This window comes from Budorcas taxicolor, chromosome 6 (assembly GCF_023091745.1).
Source record: "Budorcas taxicolor isolate Tak-1 chromosome 6, Takin1.1, whole genome shotgun sequence".
NCBI classification, from domain to species: domain Eukaryota; kingdom Metazoa; phylum Chordata; class Mammalia; order Artiodactyla; family Bovidae; genus Budorcas; species Budorcas taxicolor.
In genome coordinates, this window is record NC_068915.1 from 67090462 (window position 1) to 67114485 (window position 24024).

General features: G+C 40.1%; 1 protein-coding gene across 1 annotated transcript; it reads left to right on the top strand.

Moving 5' to 3' along the window:
• Positions 1-1304: 1304 nt before the first annotated feature.
• Positions 1305-24024, top strand: NIPAL1 (NIPA like domain containing 1). Its single transcript, XM_052642224.1, has 6 exons — positions 1305-1350; positions 9894-10160; positions 17721-17777; positions 20946-21036; positions 22727-22887; positions 23408-24024. Exons 1-6 carry the CDS (start codon positions 1305-1307, stop codon positions 24022-24024), a joined length of 1239 nt encoding a protein of 412 aa, XP_052498184.1.

The window sequence follows — 24024 nt, forward strand, 5'->3', positions numbered from 1 at the left end:
TATCGTGCTGTATAATGACCTGCTACCAAGCCTTCCAATGAATAGCTGGTTAAAGTACTTAATCTCATTCTTTTCCTCTGATCTCTCCTCGGTAAACTAGGAGTTAACAGACTATGTTATGGGATATAACGAGTTAACACACATAAAGTGCCTACATATGCATGGAAAAGTAAGACCATCATAAACGTTCAGTTCAGTTCAGTCGCTCAGTCGTGTCTGACTCTTTGCAACCCCATGAATCGCAGCACGCCAGGCCTCCCTGTCCATCACCAACTCCTGGAGTTCACTCAAACTCACATCCATCGAGTCGGTGATGCCATCCAGCCATTTCATCCTCTGTTGTCCCTTTCTCCCCCTGCCCCCAATCCCTCCCAGCATCAGAGTCTTTTCCAATGAGTCAACTCTTTGCATGAGGTGGCCAAAGTACTGAAGTTTCAGCTTTAGCTTCATTCTTTCCAAAGAAATCCCAGGGCTGATCTCCTTCAGAATGGACTGGTTGGATCTCCTTGCAGTCGAGGGACTCTCAAGAGTCTTCTCCAACACCACAGTTCAAACGCATCACTTCTTCGGCGCTCAGCCTTCTTCACAGTCCAACTCTCACATCCATACATGACCACAGGAAAAACCATAGCCTTGACTAGACAGACCTTAGTCGGCAAAGTAATATCTCTGCTTTTGAATATGCTATCTAGGTTGGTCACAACTTGGACTTAGGGAAAAGCTGATAATAGTAAAAAACAACAAACTCTCTTCTCAAGCCGCCAGAATAAACTTTACTTGGTAACCAGAGCAGAATCCCAGGGGCCACAGCTTCCCTGCAAAGCCGCGAACACCCAAAGCAGGGCCCTCAGAATCCCCCGGCAGAGGGCATTTCGACCAGGGAGGAGCCTGAAGGGGGCCTCAGCACAGACTTTTACGTCACAAAATTCCCCGGGAGTTGACCTGGCGACTTCCACGCTCCGAGAGACGCTTTACCCCGCGAAGTGTGCCTGTGCTTCTGCTCTGCTTGGGTCCAGCAGCGGTCCCCAGGGGGCGTCCTCACACCTACCACCTGTACCTGCGCGGGCGGATTGCAGCCTCCGCCCGCTCTGTGGGAATCAGCACCCAACCCTGCGGATCGGGGGCGTGGCTCTAGCGGAGGCCCCACCCCTCCGTCCCCATTGGCTAAGGCTGCCCAGGGCCAGGGTCTGCGCGCCGCAGTCCGAGACCCCGCGGCTCCGCCCCAACGCGGTTACATGGGGAGCTGGAGAAAATCCGGTGCTTGAGGAGCGAGCTTCTGCGCCTGGGAAGCCCCGTCGGGGGCCATGGGGGCACAGGTGAGGCTGCCGCCCGGAGAGCCCTGCCGGGAAGGTGAGTGTCTACTCCGGGCCGGAGGACTTGGCGTCCGGGTGGCGATGAGACCCGGCGGGCGGTCGCGGGTACTTGTGGAGTCTAGAAAGGGAAACGCCGACTCTTAACGTACTCATTCATACATTTATTCATTCACTCAGCTCGTCAACAGATATTTATTGGTGCCAACAATATGCCAGACTCTATGGGAATGCCTGAGTCGAACAAGACATACGTGGCTTCCCACTCCCACTCCAGAAGACAGGTCCACGTAAATTATGGAGAGTTGAGTGTCTTGACGGGGTGTTCAGGGTGTTGTGGGAAGACTCCCAAGTTTCATCCGAGAAAGACGCTTCCACTGACTCAGACTCACTTCCAGAGTCCGTGGTCGACGTCATCCCGTGGGCAGAGGGCGCGGCCGTGGACCCGGCGGGCGTCCAGTCTTTTGCACAGCGCTGGCTTGGCGAAGCTCAAGAACAGTAGAGGGTCAGGCGCCCTGAACACCCTCGGGGGAGGAGGCTGGACAAGGCTGGGCTGCCCACCTCTCTCCTCTTTCTTTGAGAGGTGAAAACGCCTCCAACCCCAGTAGCCTCGCGTCTGACTCGCTGCAGAGTCACTTGGCTGCTTAAGCCGAGACCGCAACTGGGCGCGATCATTTGTTGATTTCTCACTGCTTTGTGGCCTGGGTTTCTGCCCCCACCCTCTTCGGGTAAAGTGTTAGGGCGCCGCCCCTTGCCTTTTGCTCCTGAGCTTTCTACAACTTCAGTACCGAAGGCGCATGTAATTCGGGATGAAACTAAGGACCTGGGGACCAGGCAGGCGGGGAGGGGGCGCGGGCGGACAGTTTGTATCAGGAGAAATCACAGTATTCAGTTTGTACAAAGTCCAGAGGAAAGCTGATTTCTGATTTACCCAGTAAGGATGTAAAGAGGGAGGGGACAAAGAGAGGCGTGGCAAGAACTCTACCTTCCTAAAATTGCGGGCAAATCCCCCCGAGTTTCTCTTTCCTTGGCTCTCCCAGCTTATTCCTTGATGTGGAGAAGTATTGTTTGTTTTGTTTTTAAGCCAGAACGCAGTGAACGAGTCAGAACGATGCCAGGAAGAGAAAGAACGAACACAGAGTAAAATGCCTGAACAATTCACAAACTATTAGAAAGTTGTAGTTTTGAAAGTGGTTTTGAAGGCAGTAGGATCTAGAAGTATTTCCTAGATAGTCAATCTTTGTCTAAAGAATTCCTAAACCAGTAAGTCGGACTGTTACTAACACATCCACTCTTGTTTACCCAAGGATCTGTAAGGAGGAAGTGTGAATTACCCTGCTTGTTTGAACTTAGGGATGATTTTCCTGCTTTGCTCATATATTTAGTTCCAACAAGAAATGTTCAAGCTCCATGTTTAATCATTGTTTTTTAGTCATTAATTTCTGTAAGACTCTTTGTGACTCCACGGACTGTAGCCACCCAGGCTCCTCTGTCCATGGACTTCTCCAGGCAAGAATACTGGAGTGGGTTGCCATTTCCTTCTCCAAAGGATCTTCCCAATCCAGGGATGGAACTCAAGTCTCCTGCTTTGCCAGGTTGATTCTTTACCTCTGAACCACCAAGGAAGCCCTCCATGTTTAATACCAAGGGTTAACTGTGGTAATTAATTGTGTGGGACTGTGGGGGCATCGCAAACTCAATGGACATGAGTTTGAGCAACCTCAGGGAGATGGTGAAGGACAGGGAACCTTGGCGTGCTGCAGTCCATGAGGTTGCAAAGAGTTGGACACACGACTAAGCACACGACTGAGAGACTGAACAACAGCTGGGGGAAAAGACTTGAGAGAAACCAGAATTGTTATCAGTGAAACTTCCCTGGTGACTCAGTGGTGAAGAATCTGCCTGCAGTGCAGGAAATGCAGATGACTCCAGTTCAATCCCTGGATCAGGAAGATCACCTGGAGGAGGGAATGGCAACCCACTTCAGTCCTTTTGCCTGGAGAATCCCACAGGCAGAGGATCCTGGTGGGCTGCAGTCCCTAGAGTTGCAAAGAATCAGACATGACTGAAGCAACTGAGCTCACAGGCAGTCTTCTCAGCTATGATACCCTCCTTAAGTCTTTCTTCATCTGTAAATTGAGAATAATTCCTACAGTTTAGAGTTTGAGGAGTAGATTGAGGTGGGATTACATATGAAGCAAACACTTCAGAGTCTGACCTGACATGGAGTAAAGGATCCATTTTTCGTTTGTTCATTTATTCAAATGACATTGACCTTGGTCCCATGTGTCAAACGTTGACCTGGGTTCTATTAATAGAACAGAGAGATTTGCAAGACAGTCTGGGCCTAGAGGCCCAAATAATTGAATAAGTCTTCATAATTAGGAATCAAACCAAGTACAAAATTATTTGAGACTTTGTTTTTTTGTAGGTGCCCATCTGCATTCTCTGGCCTCTTGGATGCAATGGTATATGTTAATGATTCTGAGATTTTACTCTTAAAAAAACCATATCATAAACATTTCTCAAAATTCCACCAAATGAATATAACTTTTATTAGCAGGGCAAGCTGTATTTTCTATATAAAATATAGCTTCTTTTATATTACACTAAAATAGATTTTCTTCAGATTTCTACAAGAAAGTTAAAAGCATAAGTTTTTTTTTCCAAGTTTAAGTGCTCTAAGTGCGGAAATTTAAGTGCTCTAAGCTAGTAAAAATCTTCACTAAAGGTTGTTCAGAAAACAATATGTTATTAATTGCAGCAGTTTATGTAGGAAATCTGATGGTCAACAGTCCTCATAGAGTATTTGGCTTCCAGAAATACTGATAGTGGGATGATCTTGTTTAGAGATACAAATTTTTAACTTAAAAAAATCAACAGTATCTGCTCAATTTTATTTGGATTAATTGAAATAATGGGCTTCTTACCCAGTCCTATCACAGTTTATTTCCAAACTTCCAGTTTATAGCAAAATTATTTCTCATTCTCCAAATTTTCTCTCCATTTCTGCTCCAAATTATTTCTCATTCCTATTCTACCCTCATTATTATTGTCTTTTTGTTAGTTTTCTCAATAAAATTGTCAGTTTTCATGAGAACAAAGACCTGTTTACCTATCTTGTTGATCACTGTCTCCCACATTCCTAGAACAGGCCGGGCACACAGAAAGTATAATAAGAATTTAAGTGTTGTTGAATGGTTACCTAACATGGTGCCTTGTATGGTAATTTGGGCTTCCCAGGTGTCGCTAGTGGTAAAGAACCCGCCTGCCAATGCAGGAGACACAGGAGATGTGGGTTCAATCCCTGAGTCTGGAAGATCCCTTGGAGAAGGAAATGGCAACCCACTCTAGTATTCTTGACTGAAGAATCCCATGGACAGAGGAGCTTGGCTGGCTACAGTCCTTAGGGTCACAGAGAGTTGGACACAACTGAAGTGACTTAGCACACACATGGTAGTTTATTGAATAAATGAAATCTGTGGATATACAGTGTTGTTACAAAGCCATAATTAAGCTGTAAGAGGACATTTGTTTGGTTGGCAGTGTTAAATTGTACAGTGGAAAGTGAGAAATTAGGTTGGAAAGGCAGAGAAGGTCTTTCTAAGGAGGTGAGAGTTGAGTGAAGAGGAGTTAGCCATACCAGCCACTACTAGAACTAAGTAACAAGTGAAGGCTACTTACTTAAAAGCTTCTAAGATGAGAAGAAATTAAGCCTATTAAAGAAAGAAGGGAGAAAATTAGGAAATGAGGTTACAGAGATACATGGAGGCAGGATTCTATAGGCCATTTTAGACTGTGGTGGGGATTTTGGATTTTTTCTGAATGGAAATGGAAGCCATTGTAGAATTTTGGAAGGAGAAGTGACACAAAAGGATGGACTTAACAAAAGGCTTATTTCACCTGAGCCTATGTCTTACTACTCTTTGGCCTCATCTCATAACATCTCTCTTCTCTCATCAGCCAACCTGGCTAGTAAACTTCCTTTTACCCTCCTCAAGTAAATTCCCACATCTGGGTGTTTGCATTTACTTTTAGCAGAGAGGTTTTTCTATTCAATGCTCTCTCCTAAAAAATACTCCTTTATGCTGCTTTTACTCCTTTCCATGGCAGTCAACATATTCTGTAGTTTTTATTTCACTTGTTTATTTTCCCAGGAATTTTACTTTACTCACAGTTGTAACCCCAGCTTCTAGAAAATGCCTGACAGATGGTAGATTCTCAATAAAAATATATTGAATCAGAGAATGAAAAGTGTTGTTTCAGGGAATGAGTGAGAGAGTAATGCAATGTAATGTCAGAGGTGAGCAAGCTTCAGAACATATAAAGCTCTTTAAAAATTAGAAATTTAAATTTTGTTATAACTGCCATGAAAAATCATGGGGAATTAAGCAGGGGAGTGATGTAATCTGATTCACACTGGCTGATATTTGGAGAATAAATTGTAGGAGACAGAAGAGATCTCATTCATTCTTTCCTGCGCTAATATAAACAGGCAAGTGTATCAGTCAGCTAGGGGCTTCCCTGGTGGCTCAGCAGTAAAAAATATGGCTGCAAGGCAGGAGATGTGGGTTTGATCCCTGGCTCGGGAAGATCCCCTAGAGAAGGAAGTGGTAACCCACTCCAGTATTCTTGCCTGGGAAATCCCAAGGACAGAGGAGCCTGGCTGGCTACAGTCCATGGGGTACAAGAGTCAGACACAACTTAGCAATTAAACCACCAAACCACCACTATCAGTCAGCTATTGCTGTATTACACACAACCCAAACTCTAGGATGCTCAGGCTTCGGTTGTTGCAGCTCCCAGGCTCTAGAGTACAAGGTCAATAGTTGTGATGCACAGGCTTAGTTGCTCCAAGGTATGTGGGATCTTCCAGGAACAGGGATCCTCCTGTGTCTCCTACATTGGCAGGCAGATTCTTTACCACTGAGCCACCAGGGGAGCCCCAAATTATTCTTTATAGACAAATAAGACTTGAAAAAGCTATTCGAAGCATTTCATCTTTGTATAAACAACAATAAATTTTAACTGACTTTATTTGAACTTTTTGTTCTTATGTTTCTGAAATAGAATAGTAGTCTGGGAATTGGATTATTTGGCCCTGATTTTGGCTGTTACGTGGCTTTGCCAAGTCACTTAATATCTTGGCATCAGTTTCTTTAAGATATCTTCCAGATACAAGTGCCTATGAATTTAGAGCTGGTCCATCAGCGATATTTATGAACTACCAGAATTATAAGAAAATTAGTCTGGAAACCAAGATAGCTTATTATCAAACCCAAAGGTACTGAAGGGATCTTTGGACTCATTGAGTCAAACTCCCTCATTTGAGAGATAAAGAAACTGAAGTTAAGAGTAATGACTCAACTTTCCCAAGATTATAGACAATCAGTAATGGAGTTTAAGGTGGGAAAAGGCATATAATCCTATAGAAAATTTGACTTTGTTGTTAAATTTTTAAGTGTGTGTAAAAAGACATTCACACCTGTACCTAGAAGATACAACTTAAGTTGAATCATATGAAACTGCTATTTTCTGTTGAGTCAAAAACTGTCAAATATCATCAACTTCATTTGGTTTAACATAATTGAGAACGTTAGCAGCACTGTTTGTAAAAACAAAAACACAGCAAATTACCCAAATGTCCACAAACTATAAAATAGAAAAACTCCTGGTGAGATAGTCATAAAGTGGAATTCTACAGACCAGTAGGGAAAAAAGGAAACCTTACAGCCAGAGCATCAGAATGATAAACCTCAAAAGCAAGCCAATCACCAAAGAATGCATGCTATATGATTACATTTTTAGAAAGTGCAAAAAGAAGAAAATAAAACAATTTATTATTTAAAGATAATCTTATAGGGGAAATTTCTTTTTTTTTCTTTTGGCCATTCCCCATGGCATGTAGGATCTTAGTCCCTGAGCAGGGATTGAACCCATGTCCCTTGCAGTGGAACCGCCAAGTCTTAACCAGTGGATTAGCAGGGAAGTCCCAGGAAATCATTTTTTTTGAAGCAAGGACTATTAGACAGAAAATCAGATTAGTTGTTACCTTGAGGGGTAATGTTTTATTTCTTAAATTAGGTGGTTGATACGTTGGTGTATATTATTTTTTCTTTATAACTGACACATATTTCCTAAATGTTATTCAATATTTAAAACAACACAACATGAAAGAAATGATACATGCTCTTTGCTGACAGGAGTATAAATTGGTTTAGATACTTGATAGGGCTATTGGCAGTGTCTATTAAAATGAAAAAGAAGGAATGTAATAGATTTTCTGTGTTAGATAAAGTTTGGATTAAACTCCTGGAGAATTATTTTGCTTACTATAATCTTAAGAAGCTACCTCAATTTTGAGATCTCTAATTGCTCTGAAACCCTCCAGTGTCCCTGCCCACATATTCCACTTCCTCCATCCCTCCACTCCTGCCCTGCAGCACTCCATACCCACCTACCCACCAGTCACTCCCTCATTCGTTCATATCTGCCGTGGCCTTCCTCTTTCATATGCTCCCCAAACATAAAACAATTTAAGTTCTAAGGTCAGTAACTAGACAAGATTTTATTATTTTTCCTGCCATAAAACATGCAACATTAATGTTCATTTACAATGAGAACTTACAAAAGGCAACAAAGATTATTTGCGCTTCCTTATCATCCTCTGCCCCACGCCCCCTAAAATGTTGGAAACATTTTGCTGTGTAAACAGTTCAGAAAGAGTATTGTTTCACTGGAATGAGATCCACCCACACTGTTTCCAGAGATAAAGTTTTGGAATGGTTATGTTAACTACATAGTAAATGATACTGATGCAGCCATGGAATTTTCTGTCCAGTTCAGTCAGATGTTTTCACAAAAATTCATGTAATCAAAATTCTTACTACTAAAAATTACTTTGGTAGTAATTGGGGGTTAGATGAGATGAACAGTGTCCAGGACTAGATTGCTGCAGCTAGCTTATGTGAAAATTTGCAGCAGTCCTTACTAAAACAACCAGCCTGAAAAATTCCTCAGTTACAGTAAACTATCCCTGAAGTAATATAGTTCTCCTTGGAATATTTAGAAGTTTTGTCTCAGAATTTATCCTGTATCTCTGAATCAAAGTTGGTTCATTTTCAAATTACAGAGATAAATGAAAGAATAACCATGAAAAAACTGAATTCAGTTATTTTACCTTTTGCTAGACTTGAACTTAATAATTGTTTCTCAACTGTATATGTGGTAAAATTCACATAACTCATACTGCTTCTAGGGCTTCCCAGGTGGTGCTAGTGGTAATGAACCTGCCTGCCAGTGCATGAGACGAAAGATGTGCAGGTTTGATCTGTGGGTTGGGAAGCCACTACAGGAGGGCATGGCAACCCACTCCAGTATTCTTGCCTGGAGAATCCCATGGACAGAGGAGCCTGGTGGGTTACAGTCTAGACGGTTGCAAAGAGTTGGACATGACTGAAGCAACTTAGCACACACGCACGCACACACACATACTGCTTTGCCCCAGAGGCACAGATCCCACTATTAAAGTTTTGTTTCTAAGACAACATTTAGTCAAACTATCTTTTGTTGTTTACGTGCTTTCTTAAGATTTTTAAGATGTAAAGCTGACTTTATTTCACTGAATTCTAAAATTTGTTTTTGCGCACTTTTGTTCAGCGCAAGTCATGCTAGGAAAATATGTCTTTCAAATGGAAAAAAAAGTTGAGAAGATAGAAAACCTAGTCACAGGGTCACTGTGTTGGCAGCTTTTCAAATGGAGAATAGATTATAAAAATCTCTTAAACAGTATAAAATGTTTTCATTCTATGTTTTAGTATTTAGCTCCTCCCCCCTCCAAAAAAAGGCAGTTATAATAATGGGTCTGGTTCAGTGGATTTACATGCTTATTTGAATCCTCTTCAAGGGAAAGAAAAAAAAGGCCAACTGATATTTAATTCATTTTTCTATTAGAGTCTGTTTTATTAAGAAGGAAGTGAATTAGACTTGAAAAATTATTCTTTATGGGGAAAGTGGTCTAGAAAACTAGACCCACTTTTAAACACATTTTCTGAAATGCACATCAAGTGGGTTAGCTCAGTTTCTTGTAACGTGGTGATTTCTAGTCTGGTGGGGTTGCTGTGCTCTTTCCTACTTTCGGGCATTATACACACACTGATGCTTTCTGGGAAACACACTGATGGAGAGAAGTGGATGTGCCGGGGAGGGGGCTATAATGAACTGCTGAGCCCAAGCCAGTGCGCACAGCTCCTTGATGCTCCAGCAGAGAACCAAGTATTGCTAGACTTTCCATTCAATAAGAGGAATCCAGACTTTGATGTGAAGTTTGTCATGCTTAGATGATGACAGCTAAAGCACTTTGCAAACACTGTGAAGAACTTGCGTGTGTGAGCCCAGCAGAATGTGTCTGCCAGCCCATGGATCACGTGCTGGAGATTGCCCATCAGGCAGTAAAAAAGTGTATTAGTAGAGAAAGAAAGTTTCTATTTCTTGGATAAAGAAAGAAAATGTTAATGCATCTCCCTTTCGTTGGTTGACATCTCCCTCTTGTCGGTTGACATCTCCCTCTTTCCCTTTTTCCAGGCTATGTGCTGTCCCTGAGCTGCCCAAATGCCTCCCAGGCTTGGTGTGAGATCACACGTGTGTCACAGCTGCTGGCTTCTCCTGTCCTCTACAGGGACCTGAATTCCAGCATAACCAACCTGAGCGTTTCTACAAATACAGAGAACAAATACAGCCTTTATATAGGCCTGGTACTGGCAATAAGTTCCAGTATTTTTATTGGCTCCAGTTTCATCTTGAAAAAAAAGGGCCTCTTGCAACTGGCCAAAAAGGGTGTCACTAGAGCTGGTAAGAGACAAATGCAACTAACAAATTCAAGTTTCTAATTGCAGAGATAATCCTATTGTAAGACCGCGGTGCTATGATAATTTCAGAGAATTTCTCTGTCTCTGTCTTAGCCCCTATCTCTGTTCTCAGCAGTTTCCAGGATTGAACCAGTTTTGTCTCCTTTAGGGTTAGACTAAAACTCAAGAGGTTTAGCATGTGGAAAGAGTTATTCTCTCATAACCTTGTTGTTGTTCAGTCGCTAAGTCATGTCTGACTCTGCGACCCTCTGGACTGCAGCATGCCAGGCTTCCCTGTCCTTCACTGTCTCCAGGAGTTTGCTCAAACTCACATCCATTGAGTCAGTGATGCCATTCAACTATCTCATCCTCTGTCACCTCCTTCTCCTCCTTAGTCTGAGATTTCAGGATTTAAAGTCAGATCAGGCTAAACACATTAGGGGGGTTTCTTTGCACGCAGAGTAAAATCCAAACATCCTTGTACAATCTCTGACCTCACCTCCTGCCTAAAGTGTCCCACGCTACCTCTCTAGCTTCATCTTCTGCTACCCTCCCTGCCGCCTGCTTTTCTCTGGCTCTTGAAATTTACCAAGTTCTTTCCCACCTCAAGAGATAGGGGTTCAATCCTTGGGTCGGGAAGATCCCCTGGAGTAGGAAATGACAACCCACCCCAGTATTCTTGCCTGGAGAATCCCATGGACAGAGCAGCCTGGTGGGCTACAGTCCATGGGGACAGCAAAGAATCAGAAATGACTGAGCACAGCGTGGCTGGGACAGCTTCCCACCTCAAGGTCTTTTCCTTTGCCTGCAACTCTCTTCTCCCTGCCTGTCACTTGGTGACTCATCCTTCAGACTTCAACTAAACTATAACCACTCCAGAATGGCCTTCTTGACCATCCTCTTTGGGAAGGTCTCACTCACCTCCACCCCTGCCATTATTGCACTAAGGGTTTCCTTCACTGTCCCTGGAATAATTTGTCATTGTACATTTACTGTTTATTTACTTGTTGTCAACAGGCTTGTTTATCAATAGTAGATTCACAAAAGCAGGAACCTTCCCTAGCATAGAGGTTGGCACCCAGTAAGTATTGTCAGGTCAATAAATGGATAGCAGTAGAATTAGGTTACTATTTGCAGTGACATTTCAGAAGCTGTTAGCTCTACTTGACTGTCCTTCATTAGCCATGAATTTTCTATTCATTTTTATCAAGAATAATGTCTTTAAAAAGCTAAATATTGTTCTAAGATCCATGGAAGATAATAAATGGTCTATGAATTACACAAACAAGTTTATAGAAGAGTACTATTGAGAGGACACTGATTAAAATAGTTTAGCATTTAAAAAGGTAGACAAAATAAAAGATAATTGAAAAATCGAGTAAGTCCATGCAGCAGTTTATTACACAATTTTTAAAGTGGCATTTCAGTCCACTAGAGAAAGGATGAATTATTCAATCAAAAGTATAGAGACAACTGGCAAAAATTAGGGGAGAAAAATGTAAGAGTTCTACTTTATACCATTTTTCACAATAGATTTCACATAGTTTAAGTTAAATTTAAAATAATTTTTTTAATCCTAAAAGAAAGTCTTTCTAAGCATAAAGATAAAGGAGGAAACAATTCTTTATGAAGAAAGAGATTATTTGGAAAGACCAAAAAGAAATCCTACTTGAAAACACCTTTAACTGAAACTGAAAAGGAAATGACATGTAGGAGAGAAAATTTCAAAATATATGACAAAGGGTGGTTAGGATCCACAATATATAGAGTGACTATAGTTGATAATCCCAGGAAAAGGAAATGGCAACCCTCTCCAGTATTCTTGCCTGGAGAATCCCAAGGACAGAGGACCCTGGCAGGCTACAGTCCATGGGGTCTCAAAACGGTCAGATGTGACTTAGGTGTGACTAAACAACAATAGTTGATAAGAAAAAGATTAGTACCTAACAGAAAAAGACAAAGCACATAAACAAGGAACTCAGAATAAGAACTGTAAGTGGCCAATAAACATACTTAAGTAAATGTTAATTCACTAGTATCCAAAGAGATATCAACTATGTAACAATGGGCTCCAGAGTTGTTGCCTACTATTTTAACAATATTTGGTTTTTCTTTAAAAAATAATGCCCTATGCTGCTAAGGGAATTTGAGAAATAAATAGCTTTCTCAAACATTGCTGGAAGCAATATAAATGGGTACAAATTTTCCTGAGAGAAATTTGGGAAAGTTTAAAATGTTACCATCTTAAAAATCTAATAATTCTACTTCTGGGAATTTATCTTAAGAAGTGAATGAAACTACATTAATCAAAACAGCATCATATTGGCACAAAAGCAGACATATAGATCAATGGAACAGAGATAACCCACACATCTACAGTCAATTATTCTATTATAAAGCAAGCAAGAATATATAATGGAGAAAAGACAGTTTCTTCAATATGTGGTGTTGGGATAACTGGACAGCTACATGTAAATCAAGGAAATTAGAACATTCCCTCACACCATATACAAAGGGCTTCCCTGGTGGCTCAGAGGTTAAAGCGTCTGCCTGCAATGCAGGAGACCCGGGTTCGATCCCTGGGTCGGGAAGATCCCCTGGAGAAGGAAATGGCAATCCACTCCAGTATTCTTGCCTGGAGAATCCCATGAATGGAGGAGCCTAGTAGGTTACAGTCTACAGGGTTGCAAAGAGTCGGACATGACTGAGCGACTTCACCACCACCACCATATACAAAAATAAACTCAAAATGGTTTAAAGACCTAAATATAAGATGTGACACCATAAAACTCCTAGAGGAGAACATAGGCAAAACATTCTTGGACATAAATCATAGCAATATTTTTATATCAGTCTCCCAAGGCAAAAAAATAAAAGCAAAACTAAACAAATAGGACCTAATCAAACTTAAAGCTTCTGCATAGTAAGGGAAACCATCAACAAAACAAAAAAGACAACCTATGTAATAGGAGAAAGTATTTGCAAATAGTGTGACCAACAAGGAGTTAATATCCAAAATATACAAATAGCTCATACAATATCAAAACAAACAACCCAATCAAAAAATGGCAGAACACTTAAATAGACATTGTTCCAAAGAAGACATTCATATAACCTATAGACACATGACAAGATGTTCAATATCACTAATTATCAGAGAAATGCACATCAAAATTATAGTGAGGTATTATCCCACCCTGGTCAGAATGGCCATCATTAAAACGTCCACAGACAAATGACTGGAGAGGGTGTGGAGAAAAGGGAACCCTCCCATACTGTTGGTGGGAAGGTAAATTGGTACAGCCACTATGGAAAATGATTGAAGGTTTCTTAGAACACTAAAATTAGAGTTACCATATGATCCAGCAGTCCCATTCCTGGGCATATATTCAAAAAGACAAAAACTCTAATTTGAAAAGACATATACACCCCAGTGTTCAAAGCAGCACTATTTACAAAAGCCAAAGCATGTAGAAAACCCAACTGCCCATCAACAGATGATTGGCTTAAGAAGATTGGATATATAAATATAACGAAATATTACCCAATCATAAAAATGAATTAAATCTTGCCACTTACACCAACACAGATGCACCTAGAGAATGTAATACTAAGTCAAACGGAGAAAGACAAATATATATTACTTATATGTGGAATCTACAAAATAATGCAAATGAATATATATATATATATATATATATAAAAGAGAACCAGACTCACAGACATAGAAAACAAACTTATGGTTACCAAAGGGAAGGGGATAAATTAGGATAAATTAGAAGTATGATATTAAGAGATACAAACTACTGTACCTAAAATAGATGAGCAACAAATATTTACTGTATAGCATATAGAACTACATTCATTATCATGTAATAACCTATAATGGAAATTAATCTGAAATATATATATATAACTGAATCACTTTGCTGTACACCTGGAACTAACACAAAATTATAAATCAAGTATATTTCAATGTCTTAAGAAAAGAATTAAACACATCTAATATAAGCATTATGGCCTATACAGTAAAAGAGTTTAAAAAAAGAAAAATGAGTGAATAAGAATTCAACCTAGATTTACATACCTGGATGTTTATAATATTTAAGGCTTTTGTTTAATGATAAGAAAAAAACTAGAAACTATATGTTTGAGTGTCTATATGGTCTCATACAGGTTAATAATAATATACCAGACTTTAGAATGCTCAATTATTAAGGGCTGAGAAAGTATTTCTGATACTAAGTTTTTTTAAAACAGCATATGAAATCATATTTTTATATTCCAATTTAGTTATTTGCAAATTTTGTAAGGAAAAAATCATAAATAGGTGGTTAATTCATGTGGTTAAGGTAAAAAATTACAAGAGTGGGAAGATAATTCCCTGAGTATCTTAGGAAAGATTTTTGTCCTTTTCAGTAGACTAGACACAAATAGATTCAAGGGATTAGATCTGATAGACAAAGTGCCCAAAGAACTATGTACAGAAGTTCATAACATTGTACAGGAGGTGGTGATCAAAACCAACCCCAAGAAAAAGAAATGCAAAAAGATGAAATGGCAAATTAGCTGAGAAAAGAAGAGAACTGAAAGGCAAGGAGAAAAAGAAAGATATATCCATCTGAATGCAGTTCCAAAGAATAGCAAGGAGAGATAAGAAAACCTTCCCAAGTGAACAGTGCAAAGAAATAGAGGAAAACAATAGGATGGGAAAGACTAGAGATCTCTTCAAGAAAATTAGAGATACCAAGGGAACATTTCATGCAAAGATGGGCTCGATAAAGGACAGAAATGGTATGGACCTAACAGAAGCAGAAGATATTAAGAGGAGGTGGCAAGAATACCCAGAAGAATTATACAAAGAAAGATCTTAATGACCCAGATAACCACGATGGTGTGATCACTCACCTAGAGCCACACATCCTGGAATGTGAAGTCAAGTGGGTCTAAGGAAGCATCACTACGAACAAAGCTAGTGGAGGTGATAGAATTCCACCTGAGCTATTTCAAATCCTAAAAGATAATGCTGTGAAAGTGCTGTACTCAGTATCCCAGCAAATATGGAAAACTCAGTAGTGGCCACAGGACTGGAAAAGGTCAGTTTTCATTCCAATTCCAAAGAAGGGCAATGCCAAAGAATGTTCAAACTACCACACAATTGCACTAATTTCATGTGCTAGCAAAGTAATCCTCAAAATACTCCAAACCAGGCCTACGGTACATGAACAGAGAAAGTTCACATGTTCAAACTGGATTTAGAAAAGGCAGAGGAACCAGAGATCAAATCGCCAACATCCGCTGGATCATAGAAAAAGCAAGAGAATTCCAGAAAAACACCTACTTCTGCTTCATTGACTATGCTAAAGACTTTGACTGTGTGGATCACAACAAACTGTGGAAAATTCTTAAAAAGATGGGGAATACCAGACCACTTTACCTGCCTCCTGAGAAACCTGTGTGCAGGTCAAGAAGCAACAGTTAGAACTGGACATGAAACAACAGACTGGTTCCAAATTGGGAAAGAAGTACGTCAAGGCTGTATATTGTCACCCTGCTAATTTAACTTATATGCAGAGTACATCATGTGAAATGCCAGGCTGGATGAAGCACAAGCTGTAATCAAGATTGCCAGGAAATATCAATAACTTCAGATATGCAGATGACACCACCTTTATGGCAGAAAGCGAAGAGGAACTAAAGAACCTCATGATGAAAGTGAAAGAGGAGATTGAAAACGCTGGCTTGAAATTCAACATTCAAAAATGAAGATCATGGCATCCAGTCCCATTACTTCGTGGCAAATAGATGGGGAAACAATGGAAACAGTGACAGACTTTATTTTCTTGATTTTCTTCAAAATCACTGCAGATGGTGACTGCAGCCATGAAATTAAAAGATGCTTGCTCCTTGGAAGAAAAGCTGTGACAAACCTAGACAGCATATTAAAAAGCAGAGACATTACTTTGCTGACAAAGGTCCGTATAGTTAAAGCTATGGTTCTTCCAGTAGTCATGTATGGATTTGAGAGTTGGACCATAAAGAAGGCTGAACACCAAAAAATTGATGCTTTTGAGCTTTGGTGTTGTTGAAAATCCTTGAGAGTCCCTTGGACCGCAAGGAGATCCAACCAGTCCATCCTAAAGGAAATCAGTCCTGAATATTCATTAGGACTGATGTTGAAGCCCCAATACTTTGGCCACTTGATGCAAAGGACTGACTCTTTGCAAAGAAAAGACCCTGACGCTGGGAAAGATTGAAGGTAGGAGGAGAAGGGGATGACAGAGGATGAGATGGTTGGATGGCATCACTGACTCAATGGACACGAGTTTGAGCAAGCTCCGGGAGTTGGTGATGGACAGGGAAGCCTGGCATGCTGCTGTCCATGGGGTCACAAAGTGTCAGACACAACTGAGCGACTGAAGGACAACTGACACAAATTCAGTTTCGTGGTGCCCAAAGGTAGAGTAGAGTCCAGCTGGCTAATGCTGGTTATTCTCTCATTGACTATCCAAAATTTCAAAAGTTCTTATGTCAACCATCTTCCTCCTTTAATGTCTTCATTTGGTACCAATCTAATTTAATATTTACAGGGTTCTGTCTTTAACTGTGGCCAAAATAAAGCATTTAGGGCTTATAATTCTCTCTATTCCCTTATAGCTCAGTTGGTAAAGAATCTGCCTCCAAAGCAGGAGAGCCGAGTTCGATTCCTGGGTCAGGAAGATCCCCTGGAGAAGGAAATGGCAACCCACTCCAGTATTCTTGCCTGGAGAATCCCATGGACAGAGGAGCCTGGCAGGCTACAGTCCATGGGGTCGCAAGAATCGGACATGACTTAGCGACTAAAGAGAGAGAGAGAGAGATCTACACCTCTGAATGGCATAAATAGTTTAGACAAAAAATGTCACCTTCCATATCAGTAAACAAAGGATACTGCTGACATCAAGGCATTAGTGACTGCCCCCACCAGCAGACAGTGCAGCCTGAGGGGATTCAAGATGGCTAGCACTCGATACTGGCCCTAAATAGTTAAGGTGCATACCGAAGAAATGATTCCAGTGAGCCAGACTCCTACATCTTCCCATACAAATAAAAGTGCTAAATTCATTTTTTTAATTAACAGTAATCTTTTGATGTTTCAACTATCTGTTTTTTGTTTTTTTGCAAAACTCCTATATATCCTGGTTCTTCCCTTTCCTATTCAGAGCAGGCCCTCAGAATTATCTGAGAGGCTGCCTCCCAGACTTAAGCCCTCAGCAAATCCACCAAATAGAACATAATTCTCAGTTTTTAGGTTTGCATTTTTTTTTGAGTTGACGATAATAAACCTCATGACTAATTTTCCTGCAAATGAAGAAAACTTATTTTCTGTAGAAATCAAAGGCAACATAAAGAAAACTTTAGGAGATCTCTAGAAATGACTAAGTAAGCTAAAAGATGAGATACACTGAGTAGGCCTTAAGTCTTGCTTTTTCCAACCATGTTCCAGTACCTTTTATAGAAGTTAATTCCCCAAACCCTCTTCTTCCACTTTAGAACTTAATTTCTATTTTCATCATTTTCCTAGGACAAGGTGGACATTCTTACCTCAAGGAATGGCTCTGGTGGGCAGGATTACTCTCAAGTGAGTCCATAATGCCAAGAATGGTGTTTGCTTGCAAAATGTTGAATAAATTACATGCAGTTGTTCAAATTGATCAGTTTATCCAACTGGTAAGGCTGGCATATAAGTCTGGAAGTTTTCGTGTGGGCATAATGTCTTATATGTAAAGTAAGTCCTATGAATTTAGAATTAATTTTTATTCTGTCTTCCTCCCACCCTCATGTTCTCAATACTGTCTTGGAATGCCAGGAAAAAACTTATCATCTGAAATCTTATATTTTATCACAAACTTCTCCTTCTCTTGTATTTTATTCCCCATAATAATTGATGAAAATACTTCCCTCCTACATTTCCCTGGCTCCTAATTCTATATGTGACTATTCTAGCTGCATAGAGTGGGTAACTTTCCTAGCAAGGACCAAAACGTGGATAAATGAAAGTCCCCTTGGGCTGCTTAGTTCTGAACAAACAGAGAGGAGATGAAGATTGTCAGCATTCTCCCTCCTCCTAGACTTGCCCGGAGGATTAAATGAGACTCTGTATGAGGTGAAAGCACTTTCATTAATGTGATGTCCAGAGAGAAGGCAGTGTTATCTCTCAAGCACTTTCGCAGATTTATATCTCCCTGCTAACTCCTCTGAACTCTTTCAAATTCCAAGCCTTAAACTTCTAGAGAAAGGACCTCATAAATTGTAGTTTCACACACTTGCCAGCCATCTCCCTCTGCAGCCTCTAAACTTCCATCAGTTTTCCTGCACCAAGTAAAACATTTCAGTATTTTTGAGATTCTCTTAAAGAATTGGATAACTTTTTTTTTTTAACAAATGGTGGTATCTAAAAGGCTTGTTACCTCAAAACTGGGTTTTGCCTCTTGGTGGGTGTCAAAAGACACAACCAAACCAAAGATAAGAAGAAAAAAGGATTTGTTACTTGAAGCAGGTAAGAATTCTGGGGATCTTTCCCAAATCGCTGTCTCCCCAAACAGCAAATTGGGAAAGTTTCAAGCTCAAAGTATGTGCATACTCATGGAGGGCTTGAGCAGAGAATCCAACATAGAAATGGGATGAAGGTTGATAAATTCCAAGCTAAGGCTTCTATCTAGTTTACAGAAGTCATGAGGGTTGGGCAAGTTCAACATCATTCCTTAGGTTCAAATGGATCTAGTGGTGGAGGGGATTTAAATTCTGCAAAATAGCTCGAGAAAGTACTTTAGGCTAACCTTTCCACTGAACCAGAATTGGGAGTCTTTACAACCGATTTATCATCTTTACTGTTGTTACTCTTCTTGCCTGATAACAGTTTGTCCTTTTGTTCCTTTAAGATCGTTAATTACTGAGGCCTGTTCAAGGACAAGCACTGTGGCCAGGCTTAGAGCACACAATAGCTTAGGCCTAAGATGGCTTCTCTTACATCAGAAAGCTGTATCTCATTCTTTTCCTTTGGGAAACGCATACCCTATCTGCTTACAAGATGAATAAAAATAATTTCGATTTTTTTCAATTTTTTCAATTTTTAAGGTGTTTCCACATTTGTTTTCTTACTTCATTTGAAGAACTGTTGTCAGGGACCCTACTGGGAAGATTCCAAATAAATACTTGGATGATTCTCTTCCTTTACTCTCTCTCTTTCTCGTATCTTCCCACCCTCTGCCTATGCAATAGAAAGTAGAAGAATATTATATGGCTACGTTTGTAATTGTATTCTCACCATGCACATGGTTTCTACAAGTATTGAAGAGAGAAAAGCACTGTCTTCAACATTAGAGATTTTTACCTAGAGACAAACACACAGTACTTCATGAAGTCAGTATTTTCCTGGAAAGCTATCATGATAAAAATATAAATAATGAGATATTCAAGAAAGCTTATGTTGATGAAAACTTAACTGGTCAGTCTAAAAAAGAAATGGAAAATTTTATTCAAGCCAAATTGAGAATTATAACCTGAGAACAGCCTCTCAGCAAACTATTCTGCCATTAGAGATCAAAGCACAGTTGTATAAGTTTTTCAAGACAGGAGGCTGTACATTAAATGCTGTATAATGTACACTTTACACAATCCAGATATGTATGTACAAAGAAGGTAGTGGGCCCTTCAAGATTAAGGAGGAAGGATATCTGCTAAGGAGGTCTGGTTAATGCATAAGACACACTAAAGGGGAGAGGGGAGGCCCAAATGGGGAAAAAAATTATGTTTACATTTTTCTCATCTTGCCATAAAATATGAATTTTATTTCATTGCTTATGATTCCAAGAAAACCACCATTGTTGCTATTATGCACAGTCTCCTAATTGTTCCATTCTGTATGTTTCTATTTCTTTTATGATGTTTTGAAGCGGATTACTCTTGCAGATCTGGCTGGGGATGGGGTAGGGGCTGGGAGTGGAGTGGATAGCAGCCAGGGGGAAAAACAAAAGTGTACTGGTGTCTTTTATCTGTTCCAGAAGCTCTCTCAACAAGAAGTATGTGCTTGGCATAGTTGCGGTGTGAAATACCACATTCTGTGGGCAAGCATTCAGTGGTGACCCAGGAGAATAATCTGCCCTCAATACAAGAACCCAACTCTTAGAGGGATTTTCCATTGCTCTCAAAGTTAATTGCATCTCCCTATCTCATGGAAGTCTGGAGTTGCTCAGATAAGAAAAGGCCTTCAGGAGCACATTATTAGGACTTGAGCTAAGATACTGTTACTTGCTTGTAGATCCCCTGAAATCCAGGGCTGGCTGACTACAGAGGCCTGTGGGTATCTCTGCCTAACCCTGACTGGAGTGTACACCTCTAGAAAGTGTTCTAATTTTACAAGTTGCTTTATTGTTAATTTGCCCAATAGTAGGTACTCTTGAGCAAACAATAATTCTCTGCTCACTTCAAAGCCTGCCTCTACCAGATTTCAGCAGAGTGACCAACTATGTTTCTGGTACTAAAGTAACTAAAATCTTTATTGAAGGTCTTTTAAAATAGATATTTCCCTGTCACCACTTTTTGCATTAGTGAGTTTGCATCATCAGGTAATTATGGTTTATCTGGAACCTTTTAATTCCAAACTTTCCCCGCCTTCCCTAAAAGAAGTTAAATCATTCCTTTTCATTAGATATGAGCGTCTTCAGGATAAAAGACTACTGTTTTGCCTGTGTCAGTTGTTGAATACATGTGCCTGTCCTTTATATTAACGCTGCTGCTTGCTTTCCAGTGGGAGCAGGAGAGGTGGTGAATTTTGCAGCTTATGCTTTCGCTCCTGCCACTCTGGTCACCTCACTGGGTGCTCTGAGTGTTCTTGTAAGGTATGTGAGCAGTAAGGAACTTGGCTTCTGCAGAGATTTTAATACCATGATTCACATAACCCACAAGAAATAGATTACTAAGCGTATCATCGAAGCAAAATTTTGAAAATCACAAAAATAATTTAAGAAGATTCCACAATAAATAGCAGTAGAAATAAGAAATGGAGTGTCTTCCTGCCAAACTTAAGGTAATTGTGTGTTTTCTTTGTGATGATTCAGTGAAGCCAAGCAGTTTTTCCCCTCTCGCCTGAACAAATTGCCACAACCCTCTTTATGCGTTCTCTTGTCATAGTGGTTAATGACCATAGTTATCAGAGGACTTTAAAAAGCATGACATTTGGGTTAAATTTCAGCTCTTTACTAAAACTCTTGCATTGATGCTGAATTACTTCTGTTTGGAGACATCTTAGTTTCTTTTAGTCCTGCAAGCAGGAGTCATTTTCCTGTCAATAGAAAGTGGATCTAATATATCTTGAGTTGATCGTTATTATGATCCCAAATGAATGTGTTCCATGAGCCCATGAACTGTTTTATTTTGTAACTAAGCAACTATTGTGTTTGTTGTCTTTCCCTTTTATCTCCATTATCAACTAGAAGAAGGTTTATGACTAGGCCTACCCACTGCTGGGAGTGCCAGGGCATAAGGAGAAGGGACCACAGCTGACCTAGTGGTTGAACAGCAGGAAGGCATAATCTGTGTCCATCGTGGTGCCAATCTAGAACTTCCTGAGGCCATAGCAACCAAAGCAGTGGGAGCATTGGATAGGTGAAAGTATCAGGGCAATAGCAGCTGGTAAGGAAATATTTTAGTATTTTGACAAGCCATTTGGTTGTACTTGTGTGTACCAGCTAACTACTGGCCCTGAAGAGCAGAGTTAATTCTTCTAAAGGTTTATATCTTTTTTTGAAGCTTTCATGAGCATGCATGTTCTAAATGTATCATGCCAGTAAGATGTAAAAATATCTTCTACTTTGACTTTACAGAAGATGGGGAAATTGAAAACAAATTGAGTGGGACCTCTTAGAAGGTCATGGGAAATTTTCAGGTGTACAGAATGCCTATTATGACGTTTTAGATATAAAAGCAATTAAGCAGATTTGATTAATCATCTTTTCTGAGTTTTAAAGCTAATCAGAGTACAGATGTAGAAAATAAACCTACAGTTACCAGAAGGTGAAGGGAGAGGAAGGGATAAATTGGAAGACTGGAATTGACATATATATACTATATATAAAATAGACAACTAATCAGAACCTACTGTATAGCACAGGGAACTCTACTCAGTACTCTGTAACGGCCTATATGGGAAAAGAATCTAAAAGAGTGGACATATGCATATTTATAGCTGATTCACTTTGCTGTATTCCTGAAACTAACAGAACATTGTAAATCAGCTATACTCCCATGAAATTTTTTTAAAATTGCAAACTACCAATGATTTTTTAAATGTTAATCTTAAAGTTTGACAAATGGTAGAAATTTTTCTAAATACAAATTTAGTAATATATAACAAACTTCACACACACATAAATAAAGCAAGCAAGCTAAGTGGGGTTTTCAGTGTCCCATAGCATATTCCAAGCAGTTGACTGAGATACAGACTGGTTCACACCACAGCCTGACAACTGAGCTGCTGTGGAATCCAAAGATAATTGAATAAGAGTGATTTTTTTTTCCTTCTTCCCACAGTGCAATATTGTCTTCCTACTTTTTAAATGAGCAGTTGAACATTCATGGGAAAATAGGCTGCATATTAAGTATATTGGGATCAACTGTGATGGTTATCCATGCCCCACAAGAAGAGAAAGTTGCTACTCTGCATGAAATGGAAATGAAATTGAGAGACCCAGGTCTGTAATTCAACCAAAAGAGACACTCAAATTCTGCTCCACTTTCTCTCATCACATGAGTTTGTAATAATATTATAATATGCTTCCTGCAAGCCTGTCTGTGGGTTGAGATATAGTACAAGCCTTCTGAGTAGTACAAGCCTTCTGAAAAGGTGCCACAGCTTATTTTTGTGTTCGTGCTTCACTTCCAGAGAATGAAGGGAAGAGATGGGAATTGGAGAGGGGAAAGGCATATATTCCAACCCAAACTTTGACATCTTCCTCATTCTGAAAATAAAGCCAATCGGGCAATACCTGCTGTACCTTATAGTGTTGTCTGTGAGGTTCAAATATGTCTGGGAAAGTCCATTGTGAGATATCAAAAGCCATGCAGTAACATGTGTTGCTGTTCCTGTTTTTAATTTAATCATGGTTCTCTTTCTAAAACACTTATGCTCCTAAACTCATGACTAACAAGATTTCACAAAGACCTGACCCTATTGGCATTTTCTAAAGTCTAATTCTTTTCTCCTTCTAACAGGATTTATCTGCTTTGCTGTGATCATAACTGTGATCTCCTTGGTACTAATTTTGATTGTGGCACCCAAGAAAGGACAGACCAATATATTGGTCTACATATCAATCTGTTCACTGATTGGAGCATTTTCAGTTTCCTCTGTCAAGGGCCTGGGAATTGCCATCAAAGAACTACTGGAATGGAAGCCCGTATATAAGCATCCCCTGGTCTTTGTTTTGTTGGCTGTACTTGTGCTTTCAGTGACGACACAGATCAACTATCTCAACAAAGCACTGGACACCTTTAATACATCTCTTGTGACTCCCATTTATTACGTGTTATTCACATCCATGGTGGTGACTTGCTCCGCCATCTTATTCCAAGAATGGTATGGCATGAATGCTGGCGATGTCATCGGGACTTTGAGTGGGTTCTTCACCATCATCAATGGCATCTTCCTTTTACATGCTTTTAAAAACATTAACATTACCTGGAGTGACCTGACATCCACTACTCAAAAAGAAGTCCTCTCTGCAAATGGCAGTGAAGACAAATACGTCTTACTAGAGAACACAGACTGTTCAGTCCCAGGATTCGATGATGACATTACCTTATATAGCAGGACTGGTCAAAATCCCTAG